At 44.0% G+C, this 15972-nt stretch overlaps 1 protein-coding gene across 1 annotated transcript in view; it reads right to left on the reverse strand.

The window, feature by feature from the left end:
• TP53I13 (tumor protein p53 inducible protein 13) overlaps positions 1–15972 on the reverse strand; it is a 141614-nt gene that overhangs the window by 37828 nt on the left and 87814 nt on the right. Inside the window, exon 4 of the mRNA XM_069613937.1 lies at positions 6033–6117. Within this exon, the coding sequence (XP_069470038.1) occupies positions 6033–6117 (85 nt within the window). The remainder of the gene's footprint in view (positions 1–6032; positions 6118–15972) is intronic.

Genomic DNA, 15972 nt, shown 5'->3' on the forward strand with positions numbered 1-15972 from the left:
AAAGACAAAAGGCGCTGCGCTTCACGCTTTCTCTTACCTAGAAAACGTGCCTCTCCATCCAGCACGCCAGCATCAAGACCTTCGCACCTGAAAAGGAGATAAAGACATTAACGAATTCCCAACATAAACAGAACAAAGACTTACAATTAACAAACCTACCTGCCTAGCAGCAGATTCGGGGTCACAGTAGGCCTGGGCCCAAGGAAGGCGTTATTCTGGTCCCTGTTATTCTAACTTTCACCTTATGCATATGTTGGAATGTTCAGTTGAACCAGACAACAATCTGACTGATTACACCAGATCTTTTCAAATACAAGGTACCTTATCCCTATCTATACATGATTGACTGATTGCTTTCTTGTAGTTGGTAGCACAGAGTTTACGTTTTAGTTTATTTTCATCCGTTGGGGAGTGTTGCCATATAGTTTTAACTTCCTTTTTTCCATTCGTAGTTCTTTCAGGTGAGGGGTGAACCAAGTGTTGAGGTGGGTCCGTTTGCTTTTGCAGTTCTTAAGTGGGGCAATGGTGTCTAAGGCTTTGGCCATAGTAACATTATAGGAGTCTACCAATGTGTCAAGATCGGAATTGCTTAGCAGAGCATTGATTACTGGAAGGAGAAGGGGTAGGATGTTGCCAGGGGTGATATTTTTCCTTGATCTAGTGGGGAGAGAGGATACCATTGTTTTTTTTTTTTTTTTAATTGGATTCCTTGTTGAGTAATAGGCTGAAATCGATTAGGAAGTGGTCAGTCCAGGATTTTGGTGTAATTTTAGTGATCGTGGTTGGGCAGTTTGAAGTGGCAACCCAGTATAATGTCCTCCCTTTGTTGTGGGTAGGGGTGAGTACTTTTTGGGTAAGGCCATGTTCGTCAAGCATAGTGGCAATTGCTTGCGCTTGTTTGTCATCCGGGTCGTTAAGTCCTAAGTTGAAGTTGCCTAGGATCATTAACAGATAACTTTTTTTGTATTACTAGCCAGGAGGCTCGATATGTCCTCTTCAAACGAGCCTGGGGCCCTGGTGGCCTATATATGAGGTAAATAGTTAGGGTGCAACATGGGGAAATGGGCAGTTTCGCTGACAGTAGTTCACAGGATTTTAGTGGGGATAGCATGGATAGTCTTAAGTCCAAATTGGTTTTAGCAATGATAGCTAGGCCACCTCCTCTGGCGTTAGGACGGTCCATTCTTAGTAGTTGGTACTCTTTGGGTATCGCTAAGGAGAGCGCTGGGCCTGCTGCATAATGCAGACAGGCTTCTGTGACTGCTAGGATGTCAAGGTTATTTGATGTCAGGATATCAGCTATTTTAGTGGCGTGAGCCACAACGGATCTAGCAGTGATCAATGCACCCCACCAGTGTAGTTGTTTTGGATACGTTTTTATTTTTTACAATTACTGGTGTGGGCTCTTTCACTTTGGCAGCTGCAGATACTTGTAGATATGCTTGTGTCATGTTCTTAGTAGGGTTTTTAGCGATGGTGCGGCGGTTTGAGTGGTGTTGGGGAGCTTAGGTTCGTAGGAGGAGAGTCTGGCACGGAGCCTGGTATTTCTGTGTATAGTAGGTCAGGGTACATATTTAATTTGGTCCATGGTTACCAATATTACTTGCAGAAGCAGCAAGGGTGCTGATATCAGCAGAGTTGTGCTGACATACATTCTGCAATGGATAATGCCGGTTGGAGGATGTGGGTAAGGTGGACTGAGGCAGAGTCTGGTTTGCGTGCCTATGGTCAGGTAGTGGTGGTTAGGCTAGGGCTTAGACTGGCACAGTTCACAGTGTGAACCATGCTTTAGCCTCAATGGGCTAACAATGTGGATCACAGTAGGCTAAAACGCACAGATCACAATGGGCTAAAGGTGCAGGTCGCCATGGTCTAGAAGTCACAGATCATATTGGGCTGCAAGAGCGCAAATCACAGCAGGCTAAAAGAGTACAAATCACAGTAGGCTAAAAGAGCACAAATCACAGTAGGCTAAAAGAGCACAAATCACAGTAGGCTAAAAGAGCACAAATCACAGTAGGCTAAGAAGAAAAGCACAAATCACAGTATGCAAAAAAAAGAAAAGCACAAATCACAGTAGGCTAAAAATGCACAAAGGTCACAATGGGCTAAAAGGCGTGGTACTAGTCGGGACAGTGTGGGTTAGGTGCACGCAACAGCATGGGGCCGGTGCATCACTGAAAGTGAGGCGGCGTGCCATTTGCTGCAAATAACTTGGCGCATGCTGCTTCATATAGTAGGTGCATTCCAATGATGCGTGTAACTCGGACAGGACCAAGCAAGGTATAGAGCATGGGACACAGTCGTGTAAAGCTAGTGGTAACACAGGTTGGCGGTTGAGGTGTAGACACTGTTAACATTAAGGCTTCAGACGATGCAAGCAAAGTAAACAGTGTACATTGCAGTCTTTGGCAGTGAAATAGCGACATGGAGGGATAGATTGAGAAAGAGACAGTAGCGCTGGACGTATTACTAAAGGAGGGCACAACAGGAGGTGTTCATAGGCTGCCGAACAGAGTAATGGAGATCATACACAATGGAATATGGCAGTAATCTGACACGTGCAGCGTTCAGAGCGTAAGTGTGAACCAAACATAGGCAAATAATTAGTTAGGAAACACAATTGATCTTACCAAGCAGTAAATGTTCATGGCATCTGAGGATTACACAAGTAATTGTGCATGGCATGAAAAGCAGGCAGAGTTCCTGGCCCTGGCCTCTGTCGCCTTTGGACAGGCTCAGGACAGGTGGCTGCCTTGTTGGGTAGCCTTAGTGGGTGGGCCGGCGTTCGCCTGCCGGCGAAGGGGATTGGAAGATGTAGATTCTATGGCCCAATCAGGGCTAGTCCAACCTGGTGGGTGCAGTGGGTTCCGAGGTAGATTTTCGGGCGGCCATCTTTAAAGGTGCTTTTGCCTCGTGGAGCTTAATGGTGGCAAAGATACATATGCGATTTCCATGGCAGCAGTTGCAAATATATGGAAAGCGCTGTCTTAGTTCAGCTAGTAGCAAATCAATGGCCACAAAGCAGAATTCAAATCTGCTCGTTGCGGAAAGTGTCCCAAAAGGGGTGGCGGCATGAGCAAAAAGGGAATACATCCCTGGCCTCACCTGGAGTGGAGGAAGCACTGCTCCAGCAGTGGTAGGGGGCCCTGCGCCTCACGAAATCTGGATGCTTTGAAAATATTAGCAGCCTTCAGTTCATGGGTTCACAGAGCACCAATAGGCGGATACTCAAATATAAGCAGAGTATAAACCTATGGAAAAGAAGAAGAATTTTTCTTTGGAACAGAAGTGAACATTTCTGAACTAGTATTTCCAATGCATAAAATCATGTTTATGTGCACTGCATAGGTTAAAGCGCATTTGATGCTTTGGAGTGCTACCTAAGAAAGAGAAGGGCAAACATTAAGCTCTATGCACTTTACACATCTTTCCTAGAGAGAAGATCAGTCAGTTGAGGATGTCAGGCAATTGGAGGCTTTAAACACGTGTAAAAATGTGGAACTTGAGAAGGTTTCAAACAGTTCCACTTCTAAGATATCTGCATTTGATTTGCTGCAATCCTATTTACTTTAGTCGCCTTGTATGTACGACCGATTTCTTGCGACAAGGTTTCGATTTAATCTAGTGGATTTAAGATCTCACATATTCCTGAGTCAGCTTTACATGTGCTATTTTTTGCCTGAAATATGCCAATATAAAGGAATTCAAGTTTGGTTGGAATTTAGAGGGAGGGTAACGAAACAATGTTGCCCTGACTTACTGAATATTCTGCAGACTGCCTCTATGAGGGATACTTGTTTGGGCATTGACAGTTTCGGTGGAAGGCCTTGCCTATAAGGAAGAAGACTGAGATTGTTATTTTAAGTAAACTATTATTACTATCCTGTATTTATCCTGCTTGTTCTATTCATGGCTTTGTAATGAACTACCTAGATTGCGGTGCGTAGCCATTTACTGCCGGATTCATGGAATCATTTGCGTGAAAAATGCAGATTTGCGCACCTTTCTGCCCGAAAATCCCCATACTTCAAACAGGGATTTTCGGGCAGAAAGGCACGCAAATCTGCGTTTTGCACGCAAATAATTCCATGAATCAGGCTGTTAATGTTTCGTTTTTAATGCTTTTATGGATTTCTACATGATTTCCAAAATACAGTGAATTAATTAAATACGAGTTGCATGATCATCTGAACTGCCAATGCATTTGTGGAGACATTAGTTCAGAGGTAAAAACAACATGGGAAGAACAAATACATTGTTATTCAACATAGTTCTGCATTTTAAATGCAGAATTGGGAACACAGGCCCACTGAAATACAGAATATGTGGACTCAAATTTACAAAACATGGATGCTCATCAGAACTGAAAACCATAGGCCTCGATGAGAAATTAACAAATGTTCAGCTAAAAAAGCTGGTGTTGCAAGAGAAGTGGAATGTTATGAAGAATGTAAGTAAAGTAAGGCGAGGCACCCTCAAAAGAAACAAATACAGAATTGTATGGCAACTTGAAGCCTTACATCGTCGAATGAAACCCAATGAGTCAAAGGTCTGTATAATGGGCAAACCCAGATTGCCTTGTGCGAGTTACCCTTCCTTTGGCATTCAGAGGGGTGGTTTTTGTTCCTCTTCTTAGCAGTCATAGTCCGAATGGTCCTCCTTCCTGTATTTTCTGTCTGTCGCTTTTCTGGGTCGTTCTCATTTAAACACTCGCTCTCTAGGATATAAATGCAGTTTGCACTCATAGCCAGATGTGCCGAATAGCCCAACACTCCCAAGAGAGTCAGCACCCATTCTCACACTTGCTACCACACTCAAACTGGCACTCAATACAGATATCCAGGGCATCAGATCTGAAAAACTTGTTTCATACATTAGGGTGAGAGGCCTTGGTCCAAGAGATAGGGGGCAAAGTTCCAGAAAACAAGGCCACATCTATTTTCTCGGACTGGAGGGGTGATATTGGAGCTTAAAAGAAGAGAATTCCCAGGCAGGTTTATTGCATTGAGAACATGGAGGGCCAAAGAACACGATAATAACCCTAAAACCAACTTATTTTCCTTGAATGAATTGTGAGGTGGATTACGGAGTAATGAAGAGAAAGGTGATTGAGAAAGTTGTCATCCATTTCTCCAATTACTTACCTAGATGAAACCCACAAATTTCTTTTCATTGTGTGCCAAGAGGAGATGCTATGAAAGATGCATTTATTTTGATCTTCCACGAATCGATTGGAAAAGAGCAGAATTAATTTGGAAATTAAGAGCTTTCCCGTTTTAGTATGATTAACAATGCAATGCCCTGTTTGGCAGTCATCTACTCAGAAAAAAATATATAGTGGCACAAGTGAAAACTGGTTGGTCAAACACTTAAATATTTGATTCAAAAGGTGTACTATGATGTGTTGGATTTAGGGTCATGGGAGAAGAAAAAAAATGAGCACGAACCACTCTTCTACAGTGTCAAAGAGAATTCATTTGAATTATTGGTGAATTTAGATAGAAGAGATTTTATATGGAAGAATATAGATTGTCAACGAAAAAGAAAAATCGCAATATTTACACGTGTCATTGATTGAATGTTCTAAACAATGAACACTTCATCAAATGTAAAGAAGTGTTGAACATTTCACTTGCCCTAAACACAGTTTTCAAACGAAAGACAAAATTCCAAATTATACTGAGGTGTCCAAACAAGTGACCATCAAAGATTAACGCACATTGAATTTCTGTGGGGGAGGTTTATGTTTTCATTTCATGGTTTTTTCAGGCGAGACACATTTTCAGAATCTGAACAGCATTATTCTGCATGAGTTTCCCCCGTCAGACGCCTGGAAGCTTTACATACAGGGCATTGGCCTTGTCAAGGTCTGGCACTGTAGGTCAGGGGCAGCCAACCTGTACCTCTCCAGATGTTTTGGCCTACAACTAATTCTGATCCTCACCACTGGCTATCCCAGTCAATGCTGTACATGAGCCCTGATCCCAAGTGTGAAAGTTACTTCGAGTACGCAACAGCTAAATACTCACCTGCAGGTTGTTCACCCATCGCTGAGAAGGGCAGAATTTGAACTCTCCGTAGCAAGCCCGTCTAGGTCTGTGGGGACCACTAGATCTGGAAAAAGAAAAATCAGGTAAGAGGGAAAAGAAACAACCGCGCAGAACATAGAATGGAAACAAGAGTAAAGAAAACAAAAGCAGCTACAATTAGGCCAGATGATATGGGGAAAGGGACAAAAGGAAACGGGTATGAAAGTATGAAAGTGGAATATCAAATTAGAGGTTATTGTTGGATAGTTTTTGTGTCCAAACCTCAGCAACCTGTTCTTGATGAGCAGTCAATACGGAATGCCAAACCAATATCACTGTTTGCTCAGTGCAGCTTGTATTCTCAGAAGGTACACTGCCTACCCTAAGCAGTGCAGATACCACTAAACAGTGCAGATACTAGTGGTGAAAGAAGTGATAAGGTATCAAGTGCTAGCTTGTGCAAGTGCTGCATTTATTGGATTCATGGTGAAGCCAGAGATGTTTACCGTGGGAACACCCACTTAAATGGGCATTTGCATAGAGGAAATGACAGAGGCACAGCTAGCACACAGCTCAGCTATACGCTAGGCACGCGCAGACGCACTCACTGAGAAAGACGGGGATCCCATGCACAAAGACAAAACATCATACAAGTATATCCAGATTCATAAACATTGCACGATAAAAAAAAAAGAACCAAGATGCAAAGGGCAAACGATATAGATCCAGACACACACAGATAGGCAGAGACAGCCCCACGCACCAGCACAAACAACATTAACTTTACCATACATGAGCCAAGAGACCTAGGAAAATAGTTTTTGGGTAGAGGGGGGGCGCACCGCTCAGGGCTCCACTCCACAGTCTCTGATAAAAGACGGCATTTGTACTAAAAAAAACAAACTGGGGCCCTACTAGTAAAAATAAAAAAGGGAAAACATACACACAAAGGCCAGAAAAAGAATGCCAGAAACTTCTGGCGTAATATGACAAAAGTTGACCTGACCTGTCCAGATCATACATCTTATCTTGACACGTCAGGGGAGGTGATGTCACCTGTAATCGTGATGGGGGAGTCTTAGCCCCTGACACCATTACAGACAACACGAAAAAAAAGAAAACCCTACAAAATAAGAAGGTGAATGGAAATACAAAAGGATCAACTATTGCTAAGGACTGGCGGTTCCAGAAAGGTATTCTTTCGAATTATTTTTCCAAGATACTGCCTGTGGATAATTCAGTTGCGGTAGCCGAAGCCTCAGGGATGCCGGCTGTCTCTAGTTTAAATCAAACTGCTTTGGTCAAAGGGACAAATCTGGAGAAAGCCAGTGCTGGAAACCGAGACTCAAGTAAGGCCTGCGCCTCCACCGTAGTCACAGCTATGAAAATTGTGGATTTAACGGAACTTTCAAGTAAGGCGATCATGCAAACGATACCAAATGTGGGCATGAGTATGACTAAACTATACCAGAATTACAGTACCTCAATAGACTAAGGGCCTCAGGGTTTACGGTCGGGTGGTGATCTCTTAATGGAAAAAGGTCGTTAGGTGGGGTTAAAAGAAATAATGGCTGACTGTACTGAAAAAATAAAACTTTACCTGGTCAGGGGCAAAGTCTTGAACTGGGTGTTCAAGATCACACAAGCATAGAAGCTGAAATGCAAAGGGCGGAATTAACTGAGCCAGAACTTTCAATTAACACTCTGGGTTTGCGGGAGTCTAAAACCACCGAAGTGGGCCGTCAGTCCGAAAAACCACTGCTGAAATAAATTATCATGAAAGAAGGATCACACAAGGATAATCAAATCACTAGTCCTTTAACTAAGCCTCATGTACTCTACTTATAGTGGCCAACAGCATGTATGGAATCAGTGCAACAAACAGGCTTTTATGAAAAATAGCACCAATACAATTGACCGGCAGTCTGACCTCCTGAAAACAGTCCATAACAGTGATTTAATGGCAGTTCCCTGGAGGCAGCCGTGCTACGTGGATTATCCAAGTGTTATTATTTAATATCTGTTTGAGTACGGGGGACCAGACTCCCTGAAAAGGGAGGGACTACTTGCATTATTAAATGAAATTCCATCATTAAGAACTCTATCCTCTGCAGACATCTCGATTTGAATGTGTACGGGTAGTTTTTAACTCAAGATCTGTCTATGAGGCCTTTCTAGAGCAAGTTGAGGTTTTCAATAAGATGGATATGACCCGTTGAGAAGTCAGCTGTTTGGATGGTCCCTCTGAGAACTCGACCTCAGAATTCTGGGGAGGACACTGCTAGCTGGCATTGTCTCTTAGAGACTCTATTCACCAGCTAAAGGAATTATAGTCTAACCTTCAATGGAGGGACTTTCGATTCTCTTGGAACATTAGAGGCTTTGATCATATATCCAACTCTTCTGAGTTATGTGATAAATTAGCTACTTATTCGCTTCTATGTTTCTAGGAAACATGGGTGCAGCGTCCATATGTGTTTGATGGTTTTGAATGTTTGTGTGAACCGGCCACAAGGAGCCTTTTTGGTCGACCTTCGGGTGGCTTGTTAATTGTTGTGCGAGTGGATAGCAATCAAGGTTAAGAAATGTACCTACATTGTGCATGGATTTATGGCTATCAAGATTAAAATTGCTTCTAACACTATGTACCTGTTGGTTGTTAATATATACTGGTCTCCTAAAATAAAATTGGCACACCATTTAGATCTCTTGAACAAGTTTGTCACTGAAGAGATGATCAATTGTGATGGTTTACAGATTGTGGTGGTTGGGGATTTAGAATACCCACATGGAAAATGTTGAGAATCCTAAAGTATCGGTTAAAAGGTTGGGAAGTGGCAAGACCACAGGTAGAAAACTGGAACAGATGAAACATTGGGGGGGCTTTTTTTCCATAACTGGGGTCTCTTCTTTGCTAGAGAAAGTGAAAAGTCACAATGCGCGCTTCCAACTTGGTTGGGTGGTCGTAATTCATCAGTAATTGATTACATCTTCATGACTTACTCTCTTCTTGAGGTGACATCCTTGTTCAGAATAGTACATTCTCCCTCAAGTGATCACAGTATGTTGATATTGACTTTGGATCTGAGCCTGAGACAGAAACAATTACTATCTCTTAAGACAGACTTGCGGTTAAATCCTGCAAAAACAAGGCTTAAATGGCATCAGGGAAATGTCATGAAAGTGAATAAACTCTTTGTATAAGACAACGCCCCAAACAATTCAGAGAAGCACTCCTTGTATACCCATGACCTATTTGGATGGAATAATTAACTTGATAGCAAACAATACTGTGAATAGGCAGGCTAGGGGGTCCAAGCATAGACATATATAATATCCAAGTTAGAATAATGAATATCAAATGCAACAGAGAAATTACACGCATTAGAAACTCTGGTTAGATCGGGCAAGCATCTCCTCTGAAATAAGGAGATTGAGGTAGAAAACGCTGAAATTGGTTAAAAAAAAAAAATTAAAAAAAATGTTTTAAAAAAATAAAATCGTAGGGTGAGGCAATTACAAGAAAACAATGAAAAAATGTTGTCCGCCCATAGGGATGGTTACAGCAGAAATATTTGGCTGTTAATAAATAACTTAGGAACCAATCAAACAATTTCAGACTAATTCCATCAGCGAACAAGCCTAGTCAGGCCATTTTGGAGAGATCTATGTTCAAAATGGGCCGCCCAAAAATTGGGAGTCTATACTATTGTTTCCCTGGGAAGTAAAATTCTCGGTTAACGAAATTGAAAACACAAATCATAAAAGCAAGTGCATCACGAGCTGTGGGCCCGAATAACTTGTCAAATGCCTTGTTGAAGGGGATAGTGGGCTGTGGGTAAAGGTCTTGTCCTTTTTGTTTAATGACATTTCAGGAGAAAGACTATTCCGTCTACATGCCACTTATTTTTTTTATTTTATTTTTTATTTAACGTGCATTAGCCAAAAACAATTCTGACTTTTTACACAAAAACTCAAGCAGATTACTTTCATTACATTTAAAATTAACATAATATCTTAAAATTCCTGAAAACCAAGTAGAAACCTAAAACAAGCAAAGAAAGAAAAAGAAAAAAAGGAGAAAAGAATAAGAAAAAGGAAAAAACTAACATTTTATCACACCTCTAACATCAGACCTTTGACTTGCATTCATTCAATGCACAGCCCATTTTATCAGTGAGTTTCAAGGACCTGTGTGGGAGTGAGGGGTCATTTGGACTCCCCTTGCACATTCAGCACGAAATAACCCACTTTCTCACGCAATAGCGAGGGACGCCTCCATGCTAACATTAGCATAACTGGGGCGATTGTGGGATACACTCACCCATTTTGTGTGCCCTCGACTCAATCTTTAGATTAGGCCTCACTCTGCCATTACGAAAAGGCTTCTCTCCCCTCTGCAGCGCCGCACACAGCGCGCTCATAGCCCCCACCTTTTCTCTGCCTGTCCACAAACTTCACAAATCCCTTTCCCACAAATGCGCCGGAGGTGAATGTAGCATCTCACTCTTCCTCGGTGAGCACTGCCCTGTGTGTGAACCGGCTCAAACCATGACTTGTAGCTCATCCATCTCCACAAAACCTACTCCGACCCTCTTGCCCCCATTGTTGGAAAATGACGGCTGATGTAACCCTGTGCCCTCTTAAGGTATTCTCTTGATGTACCAGTGTGACCCTGCTGTGCAGCCCACCCAGCAGTGCCCTCACTAAAACCCAGACCTCTGTCACAGTATATTGTGTCTTAAAACTAGCATATGTCGTTACACTCCCCACTTACCTTGATGTACAAAGACCTACCCTCTCGCCTACGTTATCTTGCAGACCCTCACCCCCAAGCCCTGTACCCTGTAAAATTCCCAATGAAGGATGTCATAAATCACGTGCATACAATTTATGTGTTTTTAATATTTACTCAAATATAGCACTGATCATTTTTTATTCTGCGTCTAATGGTAGTTTCTCATGCCAGCTTAGTTAGTGCCAACTTTACCTCAGTGACGTGGCCCTCACCCCTCCTGGACACAGACAAATGGACCTTGTGACGCTCACCCTTCCGCCATCCGAGCAGCCAACCAGGAGGAGGCAGCACCTAAAGGATACTTATAGTGCTCTGCTCACCACCAATCCGGAGCCACTGTGGTCGCATATGTAATGATGTCACTGATGAGGCTTTTGCCCTTCTTAAGTTCATGTAATTGTAATGTTTGCAGAGCGCTCTCGAGGCAGCAGAGTTCTCTGGATGCCAATTTTATATAAACTTACTAAATCTTGCAACCTGTTCGCTTAGTCTCATTCCCCACTGGGGTGTGTTATATTTCATGACTATGCATGTGTAAGTCGGGGGTCGCCTTTACATTTGGTGACCCCCGCAACGGGACAGGTGCACCGAGGCCCTGTGCCGTGTGGCGAGATCCGGGACACTACCAGCAAAACCATCACCTCCGCAGTTGACCAGTGTGCACACAAAACGAAAGGTTCCAAGGGTCCCAGTCATATTTGCAAATACCCAACTAACTGCTCGCCGAGGCGGGTCATGGCTTGGTTGGGGTGCGGACACGATTGTGGATAGACTGAACGGAGGCTCTCGGACCACCCGACTGAACACGTGAGTACTGGTTGAGAGATTCCCTGGGAGAGGGAAAAGTTGAGAAATAAGGGTGTAAAAAACAAGGATGACAAAATAACGGGAAAGTGGGAATTGAAAGTTAGGTTCAGGGCCTGTGCCATTTTTTATATGGCCATAAGGTTGTTGTGGAAAAAGAGAAAGAGAACACAGGATGCTAGCTCCAAAGGGAGGTAGAAGGCGGCGCCACATACCTTCGACCAGTGCAAGGAAGAAGTGGAAATAAATAGAAAACAAAGTAGGAGTCTCATATATTAGGTAGGCTCGGAGTAGTAATTTAGAATATTCTTTTTTCGTGTGAGCAGTATTCTTTAAGGAAGTAGCCTAAGGGGCTCAGAGGTGGGGAGTGAATGAGGAGAGAAGAATACGAGGTGAGAAACTAGAACAAACAAGAGGGAAATCTAAACAAGGAGATAGTACCTGTTGCATGTTGCATGTTGAATGTTGTTGAAGTATTTTGTGTTGGTTTGTTGAAAAAACATATACGTATATATAGTGTATTGACCTTTACAGTGATTTAATTGAGAAACCTGTGAATAACCATGTCAGACAAGGTGTTTTGTATTATTTGCATTGGTACACGCCCAGTAGAATAGTAAAAATTCCCTGAGAATAGAAACAAGACATCAGGGGGGTGGGGAGGGTGGCACGCCACTAGCGCATATTTGTCAGCACCTCCCTTTGTATAGTGAAAAAATACAGAAATATGAGCAGTGGTTGACAGAAATAAAGGAGAAGGGTCATCCCCAATATGGCCGGAAGGAGGGTCCTTTGAGAAAAGAGCGTTAGATCTGGTAGCAACCCACTTACTAGCAAAATATCGGGGCAAGCAACTGCAAAATAGGAGGGAAGTGTTAGACTTATGAAGAATGTTCGAGGAGACAGCCCCTAGTGGTGTGATGAATAGAGAGACCGTGGTAGAAAAACCCGCAGCCACAGAAGGGGGAGCTACAGGGGATGAACGTACAGTAAAAACCGGAGAGAATGACCTCACTAAAATGTATCCATTGCTGACAAGGCCCGCAGTAGGATACAGTGAACAAAGGTATCTGCCAGCACCCAGCGGCAGCCGGGGCCACAGCAGCCATTGCCAGAGCCCCGCCACTGTATGAAACTGGAGGTCTATACGGCCCAACCAGTGCTACTCCCCCAGTGAACCTAGCGCAGTTAACTGGGGATTTAAATAGGCAGCTCGCTCACGCCCAAATGGAGATAACACAATTAAGGGCCATGTGTGATAAGGGCCAGATGTTGCCTGGGGGGGGGGGGGGGGGGGGGGGGGGAGAGAAGTGCCACCTTTGGAGCAGGTGAAATAACACCTCCACCTAGCGTAGCAGGGGGGTCCATGCCCTCCCCACCGCCGCCGCTGCCACGGAGTATACCACAAGGGCAAGAACAGGAGTGGCAGTCAGGGGAGTTCCTCTTCCATTTAAACGGCAAACCTGTTAGAATAATACGACCAAAGACCCCAGACAATCAAGCAGGAGAGGGACAAGCAGGAAGAGTGCCAGAAGAAGAGATAGATGAAGTATGGAGCGATCTAGATGAATACGAAGGGGGGGGGGGGGGGACAGCAGCGGAAGGATCTCTGCTGCCATTTCAATTTCACCAAGAGGAGGGGAGCCTCCCACGGTGGCAAGGGAGGTTGAGGCAAAGAGTAGGGAACATGTTGATAAGTAAAACAAAGGAGGGACCGGTAAGTAAAAAAGGAAGTAAGGCTAAGTTACAGATGCCCTCGATACATAAGGGAGCAGGGAGACCAAATTACATACCATGGGCAATAAATTTAGCAACCTCCACTGACCGGCAAGGAGGAGGAGGGGAGGGGGGGGACGGGAGGGGGGGGGGGGGAAGGGGTCAGGAAACACACGAGCCAGGATGGCAGCAACTTGGTCCGCAAACGGACAGGAGCAATGGGAAGGAGAGGAGCAGTACGCAGGAACCCAATGGCAGGGCAGGCCCGCAAGAGGTGGGTACCGGGGTCAGAGAGGAGGTTTTGAGGGTATAGGGAATAGAGTATTTGGAGGACAAGCCATGAGGGGAGGGTGGGGACATTTTTCCAGGGAATGCAGAATGTGACCTATGGGGTATTACCAAGGGCAACGAACAACAGTATGGCCACCCACATCCAGGAAGCCCCTATGGGTTGCCAATGGGTGGGAGTGGGCAAAACAAACAATGTTATAATGAGCAACCACAGAGAATAGAGCAAATGCAATCTAGACAGCAACCACAACAGCGAGAAACGCAACAACAGGTAGCACGTCAGAACACAATGGGAAACACAAACACTAACATTTTTTCCAACAGCTGCAAATGGCACGCCGGCACATTTCTGCAGCGCAGCAGTAGTGGGGGATAATGTCTTTTCTGTCCCGGGAACAGAAACATATGCAGATTAGGACAGCCCACAGAAAGCACTTGCGTGTACAGTCCTATCAACTACCCTACATGCAGAGGAGAAACCACTAGTGGGGGCGGAGATAGGCAAAACATACAGTTCATCTTTATGGTGGACTCGGGAGCTGAAAAATCATGCCTCATGGAAGGCCGGTTCCCGCTCTCGGGAAAAGATTTGGAAACGCAGGGGGTTCTCTGGGGCTATTTTAAAAGTTCCTTACACAAAAAATCTTGACATAACGTGGGGGAGGGGAGACAGTGCGAGCACCTCTACTATATCATGAAGACTCACCAATAAACCTGTTGAGACGAGACCTCCTGAGCAAACTGAATATGACCATCTCATTCACAGAACGAGGGATAGTATGCTCCACCCCAGGAGTATGCCCAGTAAGAGCAATGTTGATGATAAGTACTATGATGAATGAAATTGCAGCAAGAAGGGTACCCATAGATATGGACATGTTCATTTACAGAATACAGGTACTTGCTATGGTAGTGCCTGAGAACACGCAAGAAGTGGAGAGAGCCTTCTGATTTTGTTTTTCGCCCAATTGTAAATTCAGATGTTTGATTTTGATTTTATTTTATTTATAAAGCGCAAAGAACAAGGCCCAGGGGCAACCGGGCGCATACTCTTAAACATGTTACAAAAAGCAGTAGTTACAGTGAGTTACAAAAATATACAGCATATATACATGTACCGAAGGGTACCATTAACAGCGTATAATACAGGGACAGAGCAGAGTGAAAATGTATATTCAGTCCTGTACCCCACATGGAGTCTGGACTGTGTCAAGGTCTCATGAGTCTTGGGAGGGCAGCCATGTTTTAGCATTGTTCTTGAAGGAGTGGAATGATGGTTCAATTCTGATAGGTGTGATCAAGGTGTTCCAGAGTTTGGAGGCCAGGACGGGGAAGCTCACCCCACCAGCTTTTTGGAGTTTGCATCTAGGCACGATGAGGCTGTGTGGCGTGAGCAGCGAGCGGACAGGTAAGGTGGGGCGTTGTTGCTCCGACATTTGTGAGTCAAAGCTAGGGTTTTCAGGGCAATTCTCTGTTTTACCAGGAGCCAGCGTAAGTCCGATCTGACGGAGGAGATATGAGAGCGTCTCAGGATATTTAAGGCTGCCCCTTAAGGCATTATTTTGTACAGTTTGCAATTTATTAAGGTTAGACTGACTGGTCCCTAGGTAGAGAGCACTACAGTAGTCGATTTTGGCCGTAACAAGAGTTCTGGCGACTGTAATACAGTTGGTGGGGTTTAGGAAGGGTCTACAGGCAGTGATAAGTTTGCAGGTATAGGCCGAAGCTGACCTAACTGCATTTATTTGTCTGTTCAGAGAAAGCGAGGAGTCAAGATAGACCCCTAGCGTCTTGGTATCTTTGGAGACTTTAATGTCATTGCCGTCAATAATGAAGGACTTGTAGGTTTGGTCTAGTTTGTTGAGCCAATGATTTGATCCTAAAAGTAAGAGCTCAGTCTTATCATCGTGAAGGCAAAGTTTGTGCTGTGCCATCCAGGCCTGGATGACCGAGTAAACATCGTTAAGGGCTTTGGTGTCAGCTGTGTAGTCTCCTGTGATAGGGATGAGTATCTGGGTGTCGTCCGCGTAGTTAGTGTAGGAGACACCCAGATAGTCAAGCACTTCGAAGAGGGGCTTAGTGAATATGTTATACAACGTAGGGGATACCTGGCACGATATGGTCTATTGATTTGGAAGGGGTACAGGTTTCAAACAAACGTATTACGATAATAGGACTGGACACACAAGGGTGCAAATGGAGAACAGTGCTGTGTATAGACCCAAACATAGCTTTCCGTGATTTAAATGATGAAGAACTGTTCACGGATAGTGATAATGATGGAGAAATAATAATGGAAATAAGTGTACCTTGTGACATAATGATTCAACA

This window comes from Ambystoma mexicanum, chromosome 9 (assembly GCF_040938575.1).
Source record: "Ambystoma mexicanum isolate Mex_15411 chromosome 9, UKY_AmexF1_1, whole genome shotgun sequence".
Classification (NCBI taxonomy): Eukaryota; Metazoa; Chordata; class Amphibia; order Caudata; family Ambystomatidae; genus Ambystoma; species Ambystoma mexicanum.